General features: G+C 39.4%; 1 protein-coding gene across 4 annotated transcripts in view; it reads right to left on the bottom strand.

Annotated features, from left to right (window-relative positions):
• Positions 1-1,125: 1,125 nt before the first annotated feature.
• The window catches only part of ZNF268 (zinc finger protein 268), a 40,159-nt gene continuing 24,809 nt past the window's right edge, over positions 1,126-16,475 (bottom strand). For 2 of the 4 annotated variants that reach the window (XM_087423536.1, XM_087423538.1), the window contains 3 exons: positions 12,325-12,451; positions 11,936-12,031; positions 1,126-7,117 (listed from right to left, as the gene is read on the bottom strand). In XM_087423536.1, coding sequence (XP_087279662.1) covers positions 4,641-7,117; positions 11,936-12,031; positions 12,325-12,451 — 2,700 coding nt within the window. In that variant the 3' untranslated portion in view covers positions 1,126-4,640. Of the gene's footprint in view, positions 7,118-11,935; positions 12,032-12,324; positions 12,452-16,475 lie in introns of those variants that run through there. The other 2 variants (XR_015549840.1, XM_087423537.1) reach the window with 2 other exon arrangements.

The raw sequence follows: 16,475 nt of genomic DNA, 5'->3' as shown, positions 1-16,475 counted from the left end.
ATACCTTGCTGAATTTTGCTCTCCAAGTTGTGTTACCAAGAAATAAGAAGTGTCAACTAAAACAGTGCAGTATATTTCTCCTTCCAGCTCTCAGTCTTTGTATGATTTTGAAGCTTCGTTGTTAAGTGCATGCACACTTATGATTGTCTTTTTGGTGAAATGATGCTTTTATCACTGTATAATATTCCTCTATTTCTGATAATTTTCTTTACTCTCAATATACATTTACTTCAAAAAAGGGTACATATTTTCTAACCTCAGATGTTAGATTGGGAGATAGGGTCTGTCTGAATCAATCTGACCTGTATTCCAGCTGCTCTGCCTTTTGTTGCAGCTTTTGGTTTAGTTAGTTTACAACTGCCTTCAGATATTCTGAGGGCAGGATCGATTCCGCCCTCAGAATCGCAGCTGTTGCCCTGTCCACCTTCCTGCCTTCAGATAGTACCTGCCTCCCACATAGGAGAGGACCTGGACAAACCAGCAGGATCTTTGTTTTTTAAGCTTTCTCTGCCAGCATCACACTTGTCATACTATCTCTAAGGGTCCCATGATGACCTATGGGAGAGCAGGCTGGAAACTCCTGTGCTGGGGGGCTCTATCCACAGACAATTGCTGTTTAGCTCACCTTGGTTCCCCTTCCTCTCTGTGGGACCTCTTCTCTGTCTGCAGTTTCACCAAGGACGAGAGCAGCAACTTTCTTTTCTTATATATAAAGTATTCCTTACTTTCCAGTGTTTCGTTCATTTGAGTTTATCTTCTGTTTTCTATGATTTTGTAGCTTATCCAGCAGTTTGTTAAACCAGAAGCAGAATAACACAACTGATTGTTAAAAACTGGATATATCTAGTACACTTCCTACTCTATTCATAATTCTAAATATTTGCCTGTAGTTTATTTAGATTTTCCTAAATAGACAATCACATCTCCATACAATGGAATTTTTTTTTCTGCACTCACCCTCAATTCCTTAAAAATTTTTTTTCATACACTGGCTAGAACTGCCATTACGTTGTTCAATAAAAGTAATGAGCATTCTTGTAGTTTTCTCAATTTAAACATATATATATCTACTGTTGTACCATTAAGTATGACACGTCAGTTTCTGAAACATACTTCTTGCAAACGTAAAGGAGTTAATTTCTATTCTTGATTTAATATTTTTAATTCATCTATGGTATTAAATTCCATCAAATGACTTATCTACATATATTGATATAATCACATGGTTTTTCTTTTCTCTAGTAGTCTGATTAATTTCTTTAGAAGATTTTCTAATATTAAATCTTCCAAACATCCTAATGTGTTTCAATTAGGATCAGATTCAGCTGCATATTACAGAACCAACTCTCCTTCCACCCAAAAAAGAAACGGTGTCTTTAACAAGACAGTTCACTTCTCTTATGTAAAGACACCCAGGTGCCGGTGGTCCATGGCTGATACAGTAGCTCCATCGAGTCACTCTTATGTCTCCACTGCACCCCAGCAGATGGCTTCCTCTCAGGATGAACTCAAGTTCTAAGATGGCTGCTGAATCTCCAACCATCACATGTGCTGCATATTAAAAAGAGGTAAGATTAAAGGACACGAGGGGGCTTTCCTAGTTCTTTGTTTTCTTTTCGAAGAACCTTCCCATTAGACTGTCTCAGCAACTTCTATTTCCATTTCATTACTCAGAACTTAGTAGCATGATCACACTTAGCTACAAAGAAAATGGAGAAATGTAGCTTTTTAGCTGGGCACATAGCCATTAAAATACAGTGATTCTGTTGGTAATGAAGGGATACTGGGTTCACCACTACTACACTTAATAATGTCATGACTTTAAAAAAAGGACTCTACTTTTGCTGTAATTCCACTTAGGACTTTTTAATCTATGTTCCTAAATATGATTTGCAAGTCATTTCCCCCCAAAATGTACATTTTCTGGGAAGTCTTGTAAAATGTAGGAATTATCTTTTCTTGAACGTTCCTGAAAATTATCAACTATTACTGAAAAGTCTCTGGACCTCTTTCTTTTAGAGGGCTGGGGCAGGGCTAGAGGGACTAGGTAGATGTTCAACCCAGAGATTGTTTTTAAATTTTCTATTTAGTTTACTGACTGTAGATCTATTCATTTGTTAAGTTTCATTTATCAGATAAATTTTCCATTTCATTTAAGATTAAGACCTAACCCACCATTGTCCTTTCCCACAGTATTTGATTTCTATCCTCAACATTACATCAACATGACGTCAGCATTTCTACTGGGCAAGGCTGCATGTGGATTTGCATCACACAGTACAGCAACCTTTAAAACCTAATTGACCCTGGGCAGTAGTAAACTGAATATAGACTTTCTCTCATGTGTTTATTCTTTATTACGTGTGTATCTTCCTTGGAACATCAATAGCGAAATATTCATATTTTCCAGATTTAAGGGATACATTTTAGCAAATATCTGAAATTCTTTCTTTATGCAAGCCTTCTCTTCCCTTCTGTGAATCATCATTCTTCACCCCAGATATCTTGAGAGTGGATCATGTATAATGAGCTGAACATAATAAGCATTAGGCATTCAGAAATCATTAAATATCTCCTTCAAGGAAAAAAGTTTCTTTGGGTAAGAAACGGGATTCCCTCCTGAAGTAAAGAGTACAAAGTGGAGGGTGTTTCAGAAATATTTGCAGTTTCAAATCCTCATATACCTCCAAGATAGCCCAATCTAATTGCCAGAGTCTCAAGTCCTTCCAGATTAATGCTCATTCAGGCAAGGAAATTGGTGAGGTTGTGAAGAAAATTGACATTGTAAGTAAGCAATTGGCAGAATAATTTTTCACCACCCTGACTACAGCTGCACATACACAGTTCAGCAGTGTCACCTAAATGTATTAAATGGATAACATACAACTCAAATTAAAAGACAGGTGAACTAGAATTGAAAAATGACAATAACTAAGGCTATTCTGGATAATCGAAATAGAAGGAACTAATTAATAATTGCAGCAAGATGCTACCAGAGAACAAAGGCTCACTTTGCTTTTCAGTACTTAAAGAGTCCACTGAAAACTTAAAGTCTGGAGGCCAGTCTGGTGGCATAGCAGTTAAGTTTGCACTCTGCTTCAGCAGTCCAGGGTTCGCTGGTTCAGATCCCAGGCATGGACTGATGCACCGCTTGTCAAGCCATGCTGTGGCAGCATCCCGTATCATGAAAAAAGGGGAGGAAGATGGGAACGGATGTTAGGCTAGGGCCAGTCTTCCTCAGCAAAAAGGGGAGGATTGGCAACAGATGTTAGCTCAGAGCTAATCTTCCTCACAAAAAAAAAAAGAAATTAAAGTCTGTAGTATCTCAGTCTACTTGACTGCATACATGGTGAAAGATTATTTCTCTTAAAGGAACTCAGGATGTTCTTACCAGTGAGGTCAGATGAAATGTGCACTGTATTGATGTATATAACTAAAGATGTACCTGCCAGGCCTACTTACAAAGGGTACAAAATAATAGAAAAGGTTTGTAGTAGTGAAATTTATTTTTAACGTCATATTATTCTAGTAATAAGTTGTATTTGTTAAGAGGAATGTTGCTATGCAGAGTAGAAATCCCTGGGAAATGGTATTGTATCTATCTAATTTATCTATCACGTGTGGCATTCACAAGTAAAATGCCAAACTATACAAAACTCATCAGTACAGAGAGGAAGGTGTCATCTAAACATCCCTGAAGGTCTCATGATGTATTTATTGTTATCCTGATTACCATCATGCACCACATAATGTTTCGGTCAATGATAAACCACATATGACAGTGGGCCCAGAAGATTAGTACCATAAAGCCTAGGTGTACAGTAGGCTGTACCACCTAGGTGTGTGTGATTACTCTGTCTCATGTTCACACGACGTCGTCGCCTAACGCATTTCTCAGAACATATCCCTGTCATTAAGCGACGCGTGACTATTACACTTACACACTAAAAAACCCTTTATATTCTATTAGGAACACACCTATCATTTATAGTTGAATATTTTCTCCAATCTTTTCCTAAACGTTTGGGAAATCTGGAACATAATTTCCCTTAAAACAATTTGTAAAGGACATTATTTTTCCAAACTGATCAAAATTATAACAAAGGGAACCTTCCTACTGAGGCTTTACCCCATTTGACACATTTGAAGATCTTCATTCATATATTAATTTTTTTTCTCGAACTTTGTCACTTCTAGATGAAGAATTTCCCTTATAGCATACTTTCTCCAAGGTATGAGCTTCTGATACGTCAAGTGTTTGTAATTCTGGTGATTCTGCCGTTCACTGGTTTTATATTTTCTGTCATTAGAATCCTGTTTAATCAACTATGAAATTCAAAGGAACATGTTCTATATTCATCAGCTTTATGCAATTTCCTTTGTGACTTTTATCATATTTAAGAAGATGACTCTCTAACATTCACTTCATTCGTATGGTTCCTCACCTGTGTAGACTTAGTAAAGGTATGACATGCTGCTGACAACTCCCATAGGGCTCATGAATTCACAGGGCTCCTGTGTGCGCTAACACTATTTCAACATGTAAAGCACGGCTTCCTGTAGGTGCTCTTCCACACGCTGCACACACGCAAGGCTGGCTCCTTTAAGTATGAGGTTTCTGGCGTAAGAGATGATTGCGTTTATAGAGCTTCTCTTCTATGTGAATTAGCTGGTATTTCCTGTGAATGGACTTTGGAGAGAAAGTTTCTTACATTTAATTCATCAATATGTCTCTCATCTGCATGAGTTCTCTGGTGCATAATGAGCTGAGACTTCCAACAAAAGGCTTTCCCACATTCAGTGCATTTACAGGGTTTCTCTCCTGTGTGAGTCCTCTGATGTGCACTGAGAATTGATTTCTGAGAGAAGCTTTTTCCACATTCATTACACCCATAGGGTTTCTCCCCTGAATGAGTTCTCTGATGTACAATGAGCTGAGATTTCCTAATGAAGGCTTTTTCACATTCACTGCATTCATAGGGTTTCTCTCTTGTGTGCATTCTCTGATGTACAATGAGCCTTAATTTTCCACTGAAGGACTTCTCACATTGACTACATTTATAAGGGTTTTCCCCTGCATGAGTTCGCTCATGTACAATGAGTAGTGACTTCCAAATGAAGGTTTTCCCACATTTGTTGCATTCATATGGTTTCTCTCCTGAATGAGTTCTCATGTGTATAATGAGGTATGACTTGCTACTAAAGGCTTTCCCACATTCACTGCAGCCATAAGGTTTTTCCCCTGCATGAGTTCTCTCATGTGAAATGAGCTGATCTTTCCTATTAAAGGCTTTCCCACATTCACTGCAGTCATAGGGATTTTCTCCTGTGTGAATTCTCTGATGTACAATGAGTTGTGAATTGAAACTGAAGGATTTCCCACATTCATTGCATTCATGTGGCTTCTCTCCTGTATGAGTTCTCATATGTATAATGAGGTACGACTTACTCCTGAAAGCTTTCTCACATTCACTGCATGCATAGGGTTTCACCCCTGTGTGGCTTCTCTGATGTACAATGAGCTGTGACTTCAAACTAAAAGCTTTTCCACACTGATTACATCCATAGGGTTTTACACCAGTGTGTGCTCCTTGATGTACAATGAGCTGTGACTTGAAGGTAAAGGCTTTCCCACATTCACTACACCCATAAGGTTTCTCCCCTGTATGAGTTCTCTGATGTACCATAAGGTTTGACTTTGTATTGAAAGCTTTGCTACATTCACTGCATTCAAAGGGTTTCTCTCCTGTATGAGTTCTATGATGTATAATAAGCTGTGACTTCAAACCAAAAGTTTTTCCACAGTCAAGGCATCCATAGGGTTTCTCCCCTGCATGAGTTCTCTGGTGTGAAATGAGCTGATATTTCCGACTGAAGGCTTTCCCACATTCATGGCATTCATATGGGCTCTCTCCTGTGTGAATCCTCTGATGTATAATGAGTTGTGAATTAAAACTGAAGGCTTTCCCACATTCGTTGCATTCATGGAGTTTCTCTCCTGTATGAGTCCTCATATGGATCATGAGGTATGACTTGCTCCTGAAGGCTTTGCCACATTCATTGCATACATAAGGTTTCATTCCTGTGTGACTTCTCTGATGTACAATAAGCTGTGACTTCAGACTGAAGGCTTTCCCACATTGAATGCACCCATAAGGCTTTATTCCTGTGTGAAGCCCCTGATGTACAATGAGCTGTGACTTGAAAGTAAAGGATTTACCACATTCACTACAGCCATAAGGTTTCTCCCCTGTATGGGTTCTCTGATGTACCATAAGATTTGACTTTGTATTAAAGGCTTTCTGACATTCACTGCATTCATAGGGTTTCTCTCCTGTATGAATTCTTTGATGTATAATGAGCTGTGATTTCAAACCAAAAGCTTTCCCACATTCATTACACCCATACGGTTTCTGTCCTGAATGAGTTCTCTGGTGTGAAACAAGCTGGTCTTTCCTACTGAAGACTTTTCCACATTCAGAACATTCATAGGGATTCTCCCCTGTGTGAATTCTCTGATGTATAACAAGTTGTGACTTGAAACTGAAAGTTTTCCCACATTCACTGCATTCATGTAGTTTCTCTCCTGTATGAATTCTCTGATGTACAATGAGGTAGGATTTGCTGCTGAAATCTTTCCCACATCCATGACATTTGTAGGGTTTCTCTTCTGCATGAGTTCGCAGATGCATCACAAGGTATGACTTGCTGCTGAAGGCCTTCCCACAGTAACTGCATTCAAAGGGTTTTCCTGCCATATACATTTGTTGGCATATGAGTTGTGACTTCTTATTGACAATTTTCCCAGATTCATTACTTGCACAGTATTTTATTCCAATAATAGTTTGCTCATGTTTAGCATGAAGGAATGATTCCCTATGTGGATGGAACTCATTAGGATTCTTTTCAGCATAATTAGTATCGAAATCTATATTATATTTCACACTCTTTCCACGTGTACCACACTTAAGAAGCTTTTGTCTTGAAGAAACATAATTTGAACTAACAAGACATAGTTTTCCAAATGCAGTACATTCATAGCCTTCTGACATCCTTCCCAGCTTGCCTTCATTTTCTTGATGCCCTTCCATATGATGATCAATTTCCCAGACTTTGTCTAGAAATGAAAATAATCGTATGTTATAAATAATAAAATGATCCTGGTATGGCATAAAATTGCCTTAAAAATGCCATGTTATGAGGCTGTTTATTTTTAGATATAAGATCTAAATAAAATAAATCTCAAGAGTAAATGTACCCACACTCCTGGGCACTAGGGAAAACAAAGCAAAACTAAAAAAATGAAGATAGGCATAGGACACTGAAAATGAATATAGATGGTTTTGAGTTTAGAATTTTTGTTTAATGGGTAAAGAAAGCAAAATAGGTACAAGGAAAAATGAGCAACATATAAAGAGGTTGGAAGGGATCTCAGCATTGAACTCATTCAACAAATAATTGTTGAATACCTACTATGTGCCAAACACTGTGCCAAGCTCAGGAGAAACAGCAGAAAACGTTGCAAATTAGTTTACAGTCCTCTTGGGGATAAAATTCCACTGAATACCCAGACAAACAGATAAAAATAAACTTACAAGAAACATCATCATGATGCTTTAGAACACTAAGGACAAGAAGCACCTAGTAAAAGCTTCCAGAGACATGAAAAAAACAAAGTTTCATATAATGGATCAAAATTTAGAATGGCACAGAAAACAGCATTCAGGAGTAAAGTATAAACAGTAAAGTATAAACAGAGGCAAGGTTTCAAAATGTGTATCACATGCACCCTTTCACAGGAAGCTAATGGAAGAGGTGCTCCAAAAGAACAAAGGAAAAAGATGACACAGAATAAGTATAAAAAATAAAATCTGGGGGCTGGCCCGGTGGCATAGCAGCTAAGTTCACACGTTCCACTTCGGCAGCCCAGGGTTCACCAGTTCGGATCGTAGGCACGGACCTACTCACCACTCACCAAGCCATGCTAGAAATCCCACATAGAAGAACTAGAAGGACCTACAACTAGGATATACAGCTATGTACTGGGGCTTTGGGGAGAAAAAAGGAAAAAAAGAGGAAGATTGGTAACAGATGTTAGCTTAGGGCCAATCTTCCTCAAAAAAAAAAAAAAGAAAGAAAAGAAAAGAAAAGAAGTGAAAAAATTCTCTTAATTTTCAAAAATAAAATAAATAAAATCTGAAAGGAGATTCCAGGATAAAAATTGTATAGCCAGGTCTTGAGAAAAACTAGGTTACACTGGAGCAAGTCAAAGGCAAGGAAGATGAAATTGAAAAAATTACTCATTTGGCTGAATGTACCAAAAGAATATTTAGACATGTGAAGAAGAGTCTGGGGTTAAATTAACGATAAATATATTAATGACATGAACAGAGAAAACTGGGAGGGCAAATAACAAGAGAAAAAAATGATTTATGAACAAAAATTAACCATTGTATACTTGCATAATTTACCTGGGAATGGAAATTACAGTCATAAAGATGTAAACACTGAAGACTGATCTAACCAAAAGTATGAAAGAAATTTATTAAGATGATGGGCGTATGGGAAGAGACAGTATGTATATCTTGGGGAGTATGGGGGGAGGAGGGTAAAAGAGAACTAAATTCTCACCCTTCTATACTGGGTAATTATCATTGGGGGGTGGGGAATCAAGGTGCAGTAGAAGAAGCTGCTTATTTAGAAACAGGGAGGTAAATGCCATAACAAAGAGCTAAAAGAGATGAAAGTGGTTTTCTCTGAGGGGAATGGAAAACAAAGAGGGGGCAGGGTGGACAGAATACTGTTTAAACATAATAAAACCCCTAAAGCCAAAGATATGAAGTAGAAAGAGAACAAGACCCAGGACTAAGTCCTCAGGCACAATGACAAATATCTAGAGGTTGAATTCAAGAGGGAATGTGTAGAGCTGATGTGGATGTCCCAAAGTAATATGCTGACCAAGGCAGTGAACAGAAACGGGTACTAAGAGAACACAGCAGCAAGTCAAGTTTGGAGACAGCAGATCAGAGGATCTTAATACCTCATTCCAGGTTTCCCTACTTCATTTAAATCTGATCCCTCTTATTCATTTTGTACACAATTTCCAAATTTTATTTTCGCAAATGTCAATTCCCAACTGGGGCAGTACCTCCCCCTGGATGCACTGAGAAATGGATATGGGCACTTCTGACTATCACAATGGCATGGGAGGGAGTGTTACTGGCTATTACATAGTCCTAAAATCAGAAATGTGTTCATCAAGAAGAAAACAGGCCAGTGAGTAATTAATCTTTGCCCTAGAATCAGATTTGCTCATGTGTTTGGCTGTCAGTATTGTCCCAGTAGACTTTCAGAGTTCGTGGACACTGAATCTGTCCTAACCATAAATTCCTGTACTTCACCCTTCCAATCCTTCTGTTGCTGCTACCATACCATCCTCATTTTCAGTTGGTTCCTACCTCTCAGACTTCCTTCATTTGATTTCCCAGGAAATCTAGTGCATTTTCTGTTGAGTATTCTTTTTGCAACAATAACGGCAGGAAATAAGATCATAGTTGTTATCTCAAAGGAAAGTTCAAAGAATTCAAGCAATCAGTAAAAAATACCAAAGCCAGTGAGTAGAAGACAGAAACTGTTAAAGTTTAAAACTTACTTAAAGATGATTAAAGACTACATGAAACATGATTACTGGCTATGGTCTGAAGGCAATCCCTGGGAACTCAATTTGCACCAACAGAATTGAGATTCTGAAGCTACAGAAAAGCATTCTCCCCAATGACTATCTAGGGTTTAGCCACAGAAGACAATGGAAAATGAAATTATACTGAGAGCAGAACAAGGGCTCACTAGGCCACTGCCACAGCAGGAGGTCCTGGTACAGCCTGCCCAACCAGGGTCTCAGGGTGCTGCAAACCAGTGACTTCTACGTGGTGCTTTCCCCAAATGGGGATTCCTGTTGTACCTACCCTGCACTTCCCTCTACTACTCTGTATTTGTCTGGTTGGTTGTAAGTGGATAACTTACCTTTAATTATAGGTTACCAGGCCATAAAGAACTACCACCAGGTCTGAGTGGGAACAAAGATCTTAGACTGGCATTAATGCAGTACAAGAATGAAAACAGAGTGGTGGGATCTTTTTGAAGAAGGCTGTGACTGGATGCTGCCTAGCCAAAGAGGCAGGTGAAGGTGGATAGTGCTACCTACCCAACAGTTCTTCTGCCCTTTTCCCAGCTGGAAAAATCCTGATTTTTTTCCCACTCCCATCCTTAAGGCCATGAGCTTCAGACAGGGAAATGGAGACCCATCTTCACCCCTGCCCCAACCCCAACCCCCAGAAGATGAAGCACGAGTTATTTGAGCCAACAGTTATGGTCTCATTTCCCTTGCCATAATGTTCTTCAGATACGGGTATGTGATAAAATCTAGCCGGCTGAACACCGCAAGTCTGCTGGGGCTTCCTGAAATAGGTTTTACTGCCTGATAAAAAGAGTCATGTGGGAAGAAAGTCTTTCTTATTCCACCAGCCAATGATATATCTGCAGGTGTGGGCTGGAACTGTATCGCCATCTGATGACCATGAGGGAAGGCAACCTGAGGAAAATGCTGACACACTTAGAAGGGTAGGGTAGATAGAGATGGGCCTTTGGTGATGTACTAAGTCAATCACTTAGTGAACCCTACAGCTGCCCTACTTCAGGACTTTTTCTGATGTGTGTAATAAATCACTCCTGCTTAAATAGGTAGATTTAGGACTAATCAAAAATTACAGATGAAAGAATCTTAATGATACAAAGACTAACTGTTGATTTATCCTGCCATGCTCGTGCCAAAATAAAAGGTGCTTAGGGAAACATATCTGACAGTAATATCAAGATGAACTAATACAAAAAGAATAAAATGAATAAATTTGGCTGACAAGTAGAACAATCGAGACATGAGATAATATTGGCTTTGTTTTGGGTGGGAACTGAGAAGATGGGGGCCTTAAAAGACTTCTTTTTAAAGGACCAAAATACTAACAGACTATAGCAACATTAGTGAAGAGAACTGCATATAAAGGAGACTTAGGCTGACTCCCCAGTGCCAGGAAAAAGAACTAGAAACACAGCAGAACGAACAATCAGAAGGGTGAGAAGAAGGTGTGATGTGGCCATGGAGCAGTGGGAGAGACAATTCCAATTCTGAAAACGAGACAAGGGAGTGGCACATGCAGTGAAGATGCCGTGTGGACCAATTAAACTCAGTACCCAAAGGGCAAACAAAAGAGGGATGAGGCTGTCAATTACCAATAGAGAAAAAATGAGCTCAAATCTTCAGAATGGAAGTCTTTTAAAAGTTATAATATACAAGGAAAATGGAGAATATAAAAAAAGACCCCTTTGGACTCAGAGAGAAGAGACAGAGACGCCGATAAAGCATGAGGAGAATAATCACTTTGTCACGCAGAGTGAGTGGGGTCAATGGGGTGTCACTTGAGTAAGGGCAAGGGGAAGGCTTCGGGCAGGACAACTGGTATTATCAGGTGATGCAGGAATGCACCTAGAAAGGACAGTGATGACATTAAAGTGCTTAGCATGGAGAAACACGGAAGGGTAGAAGCTACTAATGGGTTTCAAGGAGAAGGAAGGAAGCTGGGACCGTGGTTGTTGAATATAAGTGTAAGGAACTTAAAAATATTTTTAAAAATACGAAGTAGAAGGGGTGTGAAAGTTACACCATGTGAGGTAAAGAGGAAATGTGTGCTGAAACGCATAATGAGACGAGTCTATTACCATGGGAAAGTAAGGAGGGAACTGAGAATGCCAGAGAGAAGAAGATTAACTGAGAGAGAATGGTTACGACGAGACAAAAAGTACAAATATGAGGTGCATATGACATCAGAACGCACACCAATTCTGCATAAGGAGGACAAGATCTCAATGTCCTGCCCCTCACCTGGGTGGCCCTGACCTGGGATTTGGGCCTGCATCATCCACAGCTCTTCACCTTGTTCCAACCTGAGGACGACAGCAGGTTTGGTGTGCTGATACCCTGTGAATGGAAATCACAGACAACCTGGACCAAAACTGCCTGGATTCAGGGATTCTAAAGAATGGGAAAGATTCAGTTTAGAGGTGGCACGACAAAGCTGCCCTTTCACACTTTGGCAAAGTAAAGACCGTTCAACTAGCATTTTCTGATACCAAAGGGAGACTAAGAAACCTTGACCTCTAAATATAAGTCAAAAATCACTAAGTATTTTACAAAAGCCCCCCCAGATTTCAGCAACCAAGAAGAGGAAGCCTGGAGATTAAGCACACTCCTTTCAGGAAGGCAGCACTTACCCAGGGACACCAGGTTGCTATAGTTCTCCAACATCACACTCCTGTACAGGTGCTTCTGAGCTGAGTCCAGCAGCTGCCACTCTTCCCAGGTAAAGTCCACAAACACATCCGTGAATGACAATGGTCCCTGAAATAGCATATTCCCATTCAATCTCAAATTATTTTACTAAGTTTGTGGGAAACAACAGGCTGCCTAGGCTGTCCATTATTCACATTCGACTTTGTGAGAAAAGCAAAAATTTACTGAAAATATCCCATCAATGTGTATTAAATCAATCAGTCTTTCACTCAACACATGAAAATACCAGGTACCAGGTATTCAGCTAGGTGCAGGTGATACAAAAATGGATGAAATACTCTCCTGCCTGCAAGAAGCGTTCAGCATTGCAGAGGAAAACAAAGTTAAATACATGCAAAAGCAATAGGGAGCCAAAGAGGCTAAGATGAAAGAACACAGAGAGCACAACATGGGCACGGAGGAGAAAGTGAGCAATGCTGCTTGAAAGTTTCAGGCTGAGTCCAGGAAAGGAGACCACAGAAGTGACCACTGCAACAGAAGACACGTTAAAACTTGGTGGAGGGGCCAGCCTGGTGGTGTAGTGGTTAAGTTCGCATGCTCTGCTTCGGCACCCTGGGGTTCGCAGTTTTGGATGCTGGGTGCAGACCTACACACTGCTTATCAAGCCATGCTGTGGCAGGCGTCCCATATAGAAAATAGAGGAAGATGGGCATGGATGTTAGCTCATGGCCAGTCTTCCTCATGCACACACACACAAAAAAACAAACTTGGTGGAATAAAAAAGGCAATAGCTGTAAGTCATGGCCATTTAATGGGTCAAAAGATCTGAACATGAAGATATACAGATGGCAATAAGCCTGTGCAAAGATTCTCAACATCATATATCATTAGGGAATTGCAAATTAAAACAATGAGAGACTATTACATACCTATTGGAATAGCTAAAATAATAAAAAAACTGACCACACCAAATTTGACAAAAGACATGAATCTAAACATCCAAGCTCAACGAACTCCAAACAAGATGAACTCAGCAAGACCCATACCAAGATATAATCAAATTTTCTAAAGACAAAGAGAATCTTGAAAGCATCAAGACAGAAACGATGTATCACATATAAGTGATCCTCAATAAGATCATAAGCAGATTTGTAATCAGAAGCTTTGGAGGCCAGAAGGCAAGGGACCCATCTATTCAAATAACTAAAAGAAAAAAATTGTCAACCAAGAATCCTATATCTGGCAAAATTTTCCTTCAAAAGTGAGGGAGAAATTAAGACATTCCCACAGAAACAACAAGGAGTTTGTTACCACTAGACCTGCCTTGCAAGAAATGCACAAGGGAATTCTGCATGTAAAACAAAAAACACTAGACAATAACTCAAAGCCAAATGAAGAAATAAAGATCTCAAGAAAGGTAAATACATGGGCAATTATAAAAGATAGTATAATTTTAACTTTGGCTTGTAACTCTACATTGTGTTTTCTACATAATTATAAGAGACTAATGCATTTAAAATAATTATTAGTAGGGCTGGCCTTGTGGCGCAGTAGTTAAGTTCAGCAAGCCTGCTTCAGTGGCCCGGGTTTGCGGGTTCACATCCCAGGCGCAGACCTACATCACTTGTCAGCCATGCTGAGGCAGCATCCCACATACAAAAGAGAGGAAGATTGGCACAGCTGTTAGCTCACGGCTAATCTTCCTCATCAAAAAAAAAGAAATTATTAGTTTATGTTTTTGGGCACAAAATGTATAAAGATGTAATTTTGTGACATCAACAACCAAAAGCGGTGGGGAGAGAGCTGTAAAGGAGTAGAGTCTTTGTATGTGATTGAAGTTAAGCTGATATAAATTCAAATTAGAATCCTACAATTTTAAAAAGTTAAATGTAATCCCCATGGTAACCACAAAGAAAATAGCTAACAAATCTACACAAAAGAAAATGAGAAAAGAATTTAGATATTTCATTACAAAAAATCAACACAAAAGAAGACTTAATGCAGGAAATGACAGACAAAAAAAGCTGTAAGGTATATAGAAAACAAATAGCAAAATGAGAGAACTAAGTCCCTCCTTATCAATAATTACTTTAAGCATAAATGGATTTAACTGGCCAATCAAAAGACAGAGATTGGCAGAATGGATTAAAAAACATGACCTAACTATACGCTGCTTACAAGACCCAGTGACACAAACAGACTGAAAGAGAAAAGACGGATAAAGATATTTCAGGCAAATAGTAACCAAAAGAGAGCAGGGGTGGCTATACTAATATCAGACACAATAGACTTCAAATAAAAAAAGGTTATAAGAGACCAAGAAGGACACTATATATTATTAAAGATTTAATACAGCAAAAAGATGTAACAATTATAAGTTATATACCTAATAACAGATCATCAAAATATATGAAGCAAAAACTGACAAAATTAAAGGGAGAAATAGACAGTTTTAAAATATCAGTTGGAAACTTCAATATCCCACCCACCATAATAGACAAACAACCAAACAGAAGATAACTAAGGAAACAGAGGACTTAAACAAACCAATTAGATCTAAAAGACATATACAGAACATTCTACCCAATGACAACAGCGTACACATTCTTCTCAAGTGCACACTGGACATTTTCCAGGATAGACCATATGTTAGGCCACAAATTAAGTCTCAAGAGATTTCAAAAGAGAAATATCATACAAAATATCTTCTCCAACCACACAGGATGAATTTTGGAAATCAATGACAGAAGGAAAAAAAATGGAAAATTCACAAATTTGTGAAAACTAAACAACATTCTCTTAAACAAACAATGGATCAAAGAAGAAATCTAAAGGGAAATTAGTAATATTTAGACATGAATGGAAAAAAACACAATATACCAAAATTTATGGGAGGCAGCAAAAGCAGTATTCAGGGAAAATTTTATAGCTATAAACACCTACATTAAAAAACAAGAAACAGGGGCCGGCCCTGTGGTGTAGCGGTTAAGTGCACGTGCTCCACTGCTGGAGATCCGGGTTCGGATCCTGGGCGTGTACCGACACACCGCTTGTCAGGCCGTGCTGTGGAGGCATCCCATATAAAGTGGAGTAAGATGGGTACAGATGTTAGCCCAGGGACAGTCTTTCTCAGCAAAAAGAGGAGGACTGGTATGGATGTTAGCTCAGGGCTGATCTTCCTCACAAAAAAAAAGAAAACAAAACAAGAAACATCTCAAATTAACAATCTAAATTTACAACTTAAGAAATTAAGAACAGAACAAAATACACTCATAGCTAGCAGAAAGAAGGAAATAATAAAGATTAAAATAGAGATAAACAAAATATAAACTAGAAAAACAACAGAGAAAAATCAGTAAAACCAAAGGTTGGTTCTTTGAAAATATCAACAAAATCGACAAACTTTCAAGGATGGCCTAAGAAAAAAAGAGAGAAGACTCAAATTACTAAAATCAGAAACGAAAGAGGAGCGAGAAGTCAAGATGGCGGCGTAGGCAGACTCTGAACTCACCTCCTCCCACAGACACAGCCAATTTACAACTACTCGTGGAAAAATTACTCCTGAGACAGAGCTGAAAACTGGATAAGAGGAACTCCTGCAACAAAGGGCAATCCTAATTGAGGTGGAAGAGGCAGAAACTCCCTTCTGGAGACGAAAAACGCTGCCTTCACAAGCCGCCAGCTTCACAGTCACCGGGAGCAGCCCAAAGGTACGCAGCCCTCCCTGGAGGCGCGGGGCCCTGAGCCAGGGAGCGCCCCCGCTGTGGGCATTTTGTGGACCCAGCACAATCGAGACCAGTGGCATAATATCTGACTTTGCCTGCTACTAAAGCATTGCAGAGTGCCCCCAGAAAACCTGGTTCACAAAGAAATTAAAACTGGCTCTTAAAGGGCCCATACACAAACTCACCCGTTTCAGAAAGCATCGTAAAATCACCAGAAAGAAAGATGCATAGTGCCTTGGTGAAAAGAGACTCACCTGATAGGCCCTGAGTGCATCTCGGTGAGAGGTGAGACCTCTCCAGGGACTGGGACATTAGCGGCGGCCATTGTTGTGGCCTGGTGTGGGTGTGCTGACACAGATGCCATTGGAGTTCTCCCTGGGGCCTGTAGCCCAGGGTCTGCCCCACCC

The sequence above is a fragment of the Ceratotherium simum genome, chromosome 35, assembly GCF_057802395.1.
Source record: "Ceratotherium simum simum isolate JZ-2026a chromosome 35, ASM5780239v1, whole genome shotgun sequence".
Taxonomy (NCBI): Eukaryota; Metazoa; Chordata; class Mammalia; order Perissodactyla; family Rhinocerotidae; genus Ceratotherium; species Ceratotherium simum.
Note: the sequence above shows the minus strand (reverse complement) of the source record. Positions and strands in the feature narration are given on the sequence as shown.